The sequence below is a fragment of the Bison bison genome, unplaced genomic scaffold (genome assembly GCF_000754665.1).
Source record: "Bison bison bison isolate TAMUID 2011002044 unplaced genomic scaffold, Bison_UMD1.0 scf7180017864382, whole genome shotgun sequence".
NCBI classification, from domain to species: Eukaryota; Metazoa; Chordata; class Mammalia; order Artiodactyla; family Bovidae; genus Bison; species Bison bison.
This window is the reverse complement of record NW_011494954.1, coordinates 3,330,708-3,340,607: the sequence shown is the minus strand read 5'-3', so window position 1 is coordinate 3,340,607 and position 9,900 is coordinate 3,330,708. Positions and strand designations below refer to the sequence as shown.

The following is a 9,900-nucleotide window of genomic DNA, read 5'->3' as shown; positions in this document are numbered from 1 at the left end:
GAGTGCCAAAGAATTGATGCTTTTGAACTGTGGTGTTGGAGAAGACTCTTGAGAGTCCCTTGGACTGCAAGGAGATCCAACCAGTCCATTCTGAAGGAGATGAGCCCTGGGATTTCTTTGGAAGGAATGATGCTAAAGCTGAAACTCCAGTACTTTGGCCACCTTATGCGAAGAGTTGACTCACTGGAAAAGACTCTGATGCTGGGAGGGATTGGGCGCAGGAGGAGAAGGGGATGACAGAGGATGAGATGGCTGGATGGCATCACTGACTCAATGGACGTGAGTCTGAGTGAACTCCGGGAGTTGGTGATGGACAGGGAGGCCTGACGTGCTGCGATTCATGGGGTCGCAAAGAGTCGGACACGACTGAGCGACTGAACTGAACTGAACTGAAGCTCCAATATCACAAAAGGTGATGGTGGTGGTGGTTTAGGCACGAAGTAGTGTCTGACCCTTGTGACCCCATGGACTGTATGTAGCCTGCCATTTCCATCTCCAGGGGATCTTCCTGACCCAGGAATTGAACACAGGTCACCTGCACTGCAGGCCAGATTCTTTACCGACTGAGCTACAAGTAATAAAAATAAAAGGATAAGAAAAGTTGCAGATGAACTACCAGAGAAGTGCTGATTATGCCAGATGAGAAATGAAAATCAAATATTCAAAAGATACCCATTTGCAGCCTTAAGACAAAAAAGACAAGATTCAGAATCTGCTGTGAAAAATCACTTCTCTCGTGGAAACTAATCCAGGCAGTTTTGATCCACTGTACCTTCTGGGTTTGTATCTCCACAGAAGGCAAATATGGGTATATTTTAAAGATTAATTTTCTTTGTTTTTGTTCCAAACTGACTTAATACTCACTTAGGTAGCCAGACTTTTTAATTTGCCTCATCATGGCAAAACTAAACTGACAGACCATCTTTTTTGGTAAGAGAAATAGAATGTTGGTATATTAAATTATTAAGGGTACTGATTTTTAAACATTCAAAACCATAACAAGTTTCAAAAATGACAGGGACAAAATGAATATTCTAACTGCTGGAATAAGTAAATCATTTTGCTTTTTCTCAGTCATTTTAAAGGTAATAATGATGCTTTATCATATATGAAAATGCTTGCTCTGTTTCCCCAAAAATGCACTGACACATTTTATGACATTTTGTCCTACATTGTAATGTTTATTTTATAAAGTATTTGTATCAGTGAAAACATTTTTAAATAAGTTGATACAGAATCTGGTTCATCAATGTATTAGGCTTATCTTTGTTACATTTAGAACTAGAGATATTAACAATGCCCTTTGGAATTATATTCGTGAAGAACAGATAATGTTTATGAATTGAATGCATGAATATTATATATCTATATTTAAACAAATAACAGAACATAAGCATCCTAATGAAAATTAAAACTTGAATGTCAGTATATTTATTCACAGTGATCTTGCAATTATTACATGCAATATCAAAATATTTCAAAATTAAGAAAGTCTTCATTCCATGCTACTCATGAAAAATATTTCACCTCATATTAATTTATAACCACACACCATTTTCTTAACACCATTTTGGCAACTAATCTTTTACTTTACCCATCAGATTTGGCTAAAGTTTCTCTTAGTTGTTTCTGAAAATTAAACAAAATCTCACTGCCTCAAAATCCCTCTCAAAAATCTCATTCCCTCTCAAAATCTCACTGCCATTGAGGATAGGAAAAAAATAAATATATAATTGAATAATTTAAATTCAATTGATGTCATATATATAAATTATAAATAGAAGTCTGAGAACAGTTTTGAGCACCGATAGCATCATTTTCATAAATGAACCATCTTACAATGATATTTACTTGGGTGAGAAATGAATGACACCCATTAGCTTGTTCAGCATATTTGTTCTTAAAAATTGCTTACATGCAGAATATAATTATACCTCATAAAAGACAAAAGATATATATGTATATATATATATACACATCATAGAGCCATGACTATGTGCATGTATCATTATTAAATATGAAATATCATTGAGATGTGAGCAAAGAAGAGTTATTTTTCTAGTCACATTTCTATTACACACATTATTACTTCATTAAATATTTATAACTACTGTTATTATTTGTAGGACATAGTTTAGAGTATACCTAATTGTGTTAACAGATGTGCATGTGCACGACATATACATTTTGCATGCTTTGTATCTGTTTTGATGACTGTTGCTTTGCCTATTTTGATGAGTTTCCTCTTTATTACTGAAAAAAAAATTGTTATGGAAGCAATTATATGTTCTCAGCACTTCTATTTTATCCTGGGCAGATTCATGTTAGTGGACTATTTTAATTAATATTTCTCCCACATTCTGCTCTTAGATAGCTATTGTCACACTCCTCTCTCTACCTTTACCAGCCTGATACTGCTCTCTAGTTTATTATGATATTCTTCCAGTTGAATTTTACAAGCATACATATGGTTATTAGATAATAATGAAAAACTACTTTTTAATCATACAGTGTGTCTCCTTGAGTGAGGCACCAAGACTTCATTATTTTCTGTAAAGTGCCTGTGATGTGGTTCATAATAGCATGTCTCGAGCTGTGAAAAAGTTTTATACATGCATACAAGCAGTCAATTACATCCTTCCTGACCCTTCCTCTTCCTACCTGGGGCAAGTGTTTTCCTCCTACCCACTCTGACTACACGCAACTTCCAAAAATATTGCCCCACTTAGTAAGCTGATACGAGAGTAGAGACTATTTTCTTACCCCAACACCATCCTCTCACCCAAACATGCACTGAACTGCATCCTCCACCTTGCTCCTGCTTCTTGCTTCTCACAACTCAGTTTATTCCAACTCAAGCAATAGTGTTTTAGGTGTACCCAAAGATTATTTCAGCCATTCCCTACCTTTTTCCCTTTTATAGCATCATTACCTGGGATAGGAGGGATCTTTAACTTCCTATATTTGTAAACTACTGTGCACTAGAAGGTAACCAAAAATGTACTGAGAACCATAAGGAAGAGTAATAATAATATATATTTAGAGAATTAAAATCACCTACATTTTAGAGTTAAATATCAAAAATTTCAATAGCCTTTAAACATACCCCAAAATTTCTACACAATCTTTTTCACCTCCTATCTTAAAATGTACTTACATGTCAGCATAAAGATACATGTGTAAATAAATTATCATTAATACTTCAATAAAGTGGTAATAAATAAACTCTGGTTAAAATTATACTGTTCTAACAATTTGATTTAAAAATCTGTACTGCCTGGATTATGTCAGGTGACTGGTAATACACTGACATTTCTGGTAATCTAGAGAAGGCTGAGATTTCAGGGTTTGAGTTCTAGGTTTACCACATTAGCCCTGGGATCCTGGAAAACTCACTTAAGCTTTCAGAGTCCTACTTCTCGCATATGTAAAGGCTGTAGCATGGAGCTCAACAGAAGCTATTAATAGCTATAACCAGTTATATTGGTGTTTGTCAGTAAAGACAGCATCTGTAGTTTATATTTCAAAAGCTTGATATAAGAATTAAAGATAAACTGGGTAGAAGCAGTATAAACTACAATGAACTGTACAAATAAAGTATTATTGGTTTTACAGGTTGGGTAAATGGCCTTTTGTGGGTTGACCCTCACTAATCCATTCTTACTTTACCTAAGGGAGTCATCTTTCTAATATCAACAGTCTTATTATTGTAATTCAGCTACTTAATATCTACCAGTGGTTCTTTTTTGGTTAACAGAACAAAGTCCATACCTTTGACATCTTGACTTAATTTCCACTGATCCCTCAACTAATATATATTGTGATATATAGTCAGCATGAAATAACTGGAGCTTCTTAAAACAAACAAACAAGCAAACAAAACACATGTTCAACTTCTAGGCCTTTGGTACCGCTGATTCCTTTTGCCTGACTTCTCTTTGTCACTTTGTTGATCTTAATGTGTGTGTTAGTTGCTCAGTCATGTTCTACTCCTTGTGACCCTATGGACTGTAGCCGATCAGGCTCCTCTGTCCATGGAATTCTCCAGGCAAGAATACTGGAATGGGTTGCCATATCCTTCTCCGGGAGATCATCCCGACCCAGGGATCGAACCTGGGTCTCCTGCATTGCAGGCAGATTCTTTATCACTGAGCCACCAGGGAAGCTCACCTTAATAAGTCTGTCTTTATTAAGCTGATCTTAATAAAACAAATTTATTCTCAATTCTGAGTGTAAATGTCACCTCCACTTGCAGAGTTCCTTGTAGTTGATTATACATTTCAAATTTACCTCTTCTAATACCTTTTATAACATTGTGTCAAATTATTAATATACTTCTGTGACTGACCTCAGATATACTAGAAATCAAGGTCAATTTCCTATTTATAATTTTAACCCAAGGGCAGAGCAGTATCTGATAAGCAGAGGCCTTATGGTCAAACACAGTGAATAATATTACAAGCACTGGGATGAGACAGCCTTGGGTTCAAATCTTGGCTCTTCTACTTACTTGTTGTGTCACTTGAGATTTTCACTTAAACTTCTTAAGACTCTATTTCCTTGTAGATAAAATGGGAATAATAATGGATGAAGGTGTTATGCTAATTAATATAGTGTACTAAGTGCACAGTAGATATTAACTATCCTAATGATGATGGTGATAATGATAATGATGAATATAATAAGTACTTATTTAATAAAAAGATAATTAATGAGGCAAAATCACTACTATTAAGACTAGTTTCTATGGGACTGTGTAATCCAAAGTCTAAATAACTTACTCAAAACTAGCTCTTGGAACAGAATACATTGAGTAAGGTTGGGTTATTATCATGATATTTATTTGGGAGGTCTTTGAGGGAGACAAATTTTATAAAGATAATGAAAGTGAAAATCAGTTGTGTCCGATTCTTTGTGATCTCATGGAGTATACAATCCATGGAATTCTCCAGGCCAGAAAACTGGAGTGGGTAGCCTTTCCCTTCTCCAGGGGATCTTTCCAACCCAGGGACCCAACCCAGGTCTCCAGCATTGCAGGCGGATTCTTTACCAGCTGAGCCACAAGGGAAGCCCAAGAATACTGGAGTGGGTAGACTATCCCTTCTCCAGTGGATCTTCCCAACCCAGGAATCAAACTGGGGTCTCCTGCTTTGCAGGCGTAGTCTTTACCAACTGAGCTACCAGGGAATGAAGATGATATTTATAATGCCAAGAAACAACAATTTTAATTGCTCAAAATGTAGGCATCCTCTGTAACAAAAATTCTGTCCAGTGATTTCATAGTGGTCTACTAACAATCTTAGAGAAAAATAAGGAAAAATGAGAAACTCTTTAGAGATGAGAAAAAGGCAACAAGATTATTCATGCCCAAAATATAACCTAGACGATTCAGAAGTTAAAAATGTTTTAATTCCAAAAATCAGAGTAAATGTATTTACTGAAAAAAAGTGTCAAATCTGTCAATGAATTAATAAAAGGTGAAAAAGATTAAAATCACTGATTGAACAATTTAAGAGGATATTATAAACCTCAAATAGTGAATATCAACACAAGTGAATATGTACCATTCTTTAAATAAAAAGGGAATTTAAGAATTTTAAAAGAAAAAAATCCCCATTAAAAACTGTGTTCTGTTTAAAAATGAAGTGCAGTGCCAAAGGTCTTGATATATTTTTATTTTTCAATGGAAAATATTTTCTCCCCTTCAACTGGCTATTGACTTAACTGCAGGAGGAAAAAACAACTGCATTGGATAATGGAAGACGTGTTTTCAAAAGAAATCATTAAAAACATGATTATGAACTGGTTGACTGATGAGGGTCCAAATTGTGAAAAATTACTGATGTTAATGATGGTAATCATGATAGTTGAAAAGTATCTAAACAACAAAAAGGCAACACTGCTTATAAAGTACTCTGGTACAATTCGCAATGATTAGTGGAAAAACACACTAATATGTCTGATGCCATATTTTGAAGGTCACTCAACTATCAACTTGCCATAATGCCATTCAATTAAATACACAGTAAAAATTCAAGATTATTTACAGAAAGAGTTTTGTAGTGCTTATATAATAGTAAATTACAAATCCTGGCTGTATATACAAGTAGAAATGCCTGATCTAATGTACCATTAAGCAACTGTAGCTTTGCTCCACATTTTTTAAACATTAAACTAATTATGATGAGGTCTGGCCTTACTATATACTGCACATTTAATCTTTTTAAAAGCCTATCAAATTGAATCATAAGATGCAACTAGTTTATGCTATATGCAAACACACACAATATTAACAATGTACAATATGCTGGCTTAATTAGAAGAAGTTCATTTTATCTTAAATACATTAAGGAGTATAATACCACAAAGTTCTAATCTGAACTTGCTATTTAATTATATTTTAAAACTAATTTATCTAAGTTGGAACTTTTTTTTTTCTTGCTTTCTCCTACAGAGAATTTTGCCCTATTGACCTAGTTAAACTAGATTCTACTAAAAATGAAAGAGAGAATAAAGATTGAGTAAAGACTGAGGAAAGAAGAGGCATGATAATGATGGAGACCACAGATAAGAAATCACTTAAATTTGATTATCAGATGGTGTTCTGTTCATCAAGCCAACAGGCTAAATTATAACCTCAAAGGAACTTTCCTGGAGTTCTTTCTCCGGGCTCTAGCCTAAAGTTCCATAAGTGAGATCTACTATTTCAGAACAGAATATATTTCAAAATTTTCTCTTTCTCTCTCTCCAGGGTATATGTCTAGAGGACACAGGAGAAAAAATGTGAATCTCTTTATGGTATTCTCAAATTTAGATACTCAAGTACTAAGAAGGTTTCTAAATGTATCACATATGGATATAGCCTGGTCTTCATGAATTCTCTGTGCTTTTTTCCCTAAAAGTATTGACTTTACTCTCTGCAATCTAGTTTTCCAGCTTAAGTTCAAGGGCAATCTACCCAAACTATTGGATTGGCCAAGAGTTCATTCAGATTTTTCTATGCCATTTTATGGAACTACTTTCTAACCAATCCAATAAGATACGCATGGAAACACCAAAAATCCATAATCAAGTATAAATTTTGATCTGTGAAGTTCAAATTTATTGTTTAGTTAGTTAAGCTTTTTTTTTCTTTTTTTTTTTACCAATAGCATGAAATCAAGCAGTATAAAGACAATTTAATTTCTAGATTAGAAAAAAAGCAGTCGTATCAGAACTTAATATTAAAATACACAACAGAAGAGGTAATAAACATTGTTTACCTTCACAAATTGTGATACCATTTCCTGAATATCCAGTGTTGCAATAGCAGGCTTCACCTCCATTCCGAATTTCACATTTTGCATTTGGATGACAAGGCGTCTTGGTACAGTTTTGAGTGCAGCAACAATTCAGCAAAGTGGAAAAACCCACTAAGGAAAGTAGAGAATACACCTTTTCAAAAAGAAAAACCTTCTTCCATTGTTGGATTAGACAATATATACATTAATATGCTTCGTTTTTTTCCCATCTAGATAAATACTTTATGAGAATTTCCTAAAGGAGAATTTAGGTAGATAACAGAACACAAGCAGGAATTAACACTTTTCTTCATTCTCAACGTTTATCAAGTAAACCTCAACCAAGTTGAAACATAATAATCAACCTGGCTTTATAAAGAAAACAGTATTCTAACATCATTGGACCTTTCACCCAGAGGTGAGATATTTTTAAAGGTAGTTGCATGACTGTAAAACAATATCCGTACCCTGGGAATGACTCTGTGCAGAAAGAAATCAAGGTGAACTGAGTATCTGGGTCTTTTCAAAGTCAGATCTATGTTATTTTAAGATGAAAAGCAACGTATCATATCATCCAGGAGGACAAATGCAATTAATGTTTTTTTTTTTCTTTTTCCTGTGTTCTAAAGATCTTTCAAAATTCTGCCTTTTTCATAATAAAGTTTATTTTATATTTTCTCCCATTAGTGGGGGAAAAAAACCCAACTCAATGTACTTGTCAAAGACTGAGCTTCCAGAAACGGGACGCCATTCAAACACCACCAACAACATGCAGCATAAAGAGAGTACAAGCCTTTATTTCAGAGTTCTTGTAAACAAAGTTGGCAATGGTATTTTGTGGGCTGTTAGGAAAAGATAAGGAAAAGCGTAGGACGTTCCTTTTTTATTGTTGTCCTAGTCCTTCTCAAGACAAGCCTGCTTGAGATGGGCAGTTATGAATCATGCAAGTCATTATTCTGAAAACTGTCATTCGAGATAAATTGGCCTTATCTGGTAACAAGAGATTCTTAAACATTCAATTATAAATCCCAGCTTCACATAGGGCTGTATATAGTGGCTAAACCAGAATTAATTTGGCTTCAAAGATGTGATTTATTATTTTTCTGCACAGTAACATCAAAATGTTGATTTTAAAGAAACTCAAAGTCTGGGCCAGCAGTCCCCCTTGAAACAAGGCCAGGAAACCTCTCACAAGTGTTAATGGTTTGAAGTTCTCAGATTTTTTGAGGGACAATCCGAAGAAAGGTCAAAGTCTGGGACTTTGGGGACTTGGTCAGCAGGAACAAAGAGATGACTTAGGCCCTGGGTACTGAATATCGAACCCCAGCGTTGAAAGGCCAAGGAGAAAAACATCCTGGGAAGGGCTTTTTCAGTTCTCCCAGGAGTCTTGGCGAAATGCACTTGGCCCGTGAGTACCATCTTAGAAATACCATACTCCCTACAGGTGCTGGTCCTGGCAGCCCTGGCCGCTGGGCACCGGCACTTACCTAGAAGCGGGAGGAGTCTCATTGGCAGCGCCGCGGTGGTGGCGGTGGCGGTGTCGGAGGCGCGGGCGGAGCGATGAGACCGGCGGGCCGAGTACCTGGGACGCGGCGGAGCGGGCGCGCCAGACTCCTGGCTACGGCCCGCGTGACGCGGACGTTTCCTCCCGCCACTTTCCGGCCTCTTTTGTGTAAGTGCGTGTGTCCAGCGCTGAGTCTGCAGGCCATGTCCGGACCTGGCCCCTACACTACCCTGACCTCCTCCGGGCAGCGGGGCTGCCAACCCCGTGCGCTCCGCGGAGTCTGCGGAGGGATTTTGCCCCGTCCCCGGGCGCAGAGTCCAGGGTGTAGACCTCAAAGTCAATGCGCCCCAGATATCTGCGGACCGTACCCCCAAAAGAACTTCCAGAACTGCCTAGATCTCAGGGGCGCCTTCCTACAACCTCAATTCCCAGGACACGCCTTTTTTTCCCCCCCCTCCCTTCACTAAAACTTTTCCCTAAAGAACTGTGGGTCTAGAAGTGGACTGGAAACTTGGCTCCAAACGACAGGGCCTGGATTTCCAGCTTTCAGTCTGCACCTTGGGGGAACTCAGGGTTCCATAGTGAAGAATAAAAAGTACTCTATCTTGCCTACAGGTTAGGCTTGTGTCTAAAATGAGTAAAAACCAAGCAAACCCAAAACACAAGTGTCAAGAATTAAATGTCTACGAAGTACAAAATGATCTTTTCAACTTTCAGCTAAAATTTACCCCTCTGCTCACCAGTCACCTCTCCTGAACCCCTGGTGCATCATATATAGCTTTCCTTTCATGTTGTTATATATGAGTTGATTACATAGATTCAGATCATTTAGGTTGAAACAAGGAAACAGTTTTCGTGTAAAAGTTAAACATAACTGTCAGATGAGGCTGATCTGTAAAACAGAAAGCAGATAAGTAGTTCCTCGAGGTTGGAGTGGAGTGTGGGATTGACTGCAGGGAGGCACAGAGGGAAATGTGAGATAATGGGAATATTCTGCATTTTGATTGGTATGGTGGTTACCTAAATGCATGGGTTTGTCAGAAGTCATCTCTTAAAATTTGTGCATTTTATCACATGTAAATTACACCTCGCTAAAGTAATATAAAGAACTGACCG

At 36.9% G+C, this 9,900-nt stretch overlaps 1 protein-coding gene across 2 annotated transcripts in view; it reads right to left on the bottom strand.

Moving 5' to 3' along the window:
* The window catches only part of ELTD1 (EGF, latrophilin and seven transmembrane domain containing 1), a 142,453-nt gene extending 133,562 nt beyond the window's left edge, over positions 1 to 8,891 (bottom strand). Inside the window, exons 1-2 of one of the 2 annotated variants that reach the window (XM_010857568.1) lie at positions 8,768 to 8,891; positions 7,263 to 7,412 (exon numbers count right to left, since the gene is read on the bottom strand). In XM_010857568.1, the coding sequence (XP_010855870.1) occupies positions 7,263 to 7,412; positions 8,768 to 8,789 (172 nt within the window). In that variant the 5' untranslated portion in view covers positions 8,790 to 8,891. Of the gene's footprint in view, positions 1 to 7,262; positions 7,413 to 8,767 lie in introns of those variants that run through there. The other variant, XM_010857569.1, reaches the window with a different exon arrangement.
* Between the last annotated feature and the right edge of the window lie 1,009 nt (positions 8,892 to 9,900).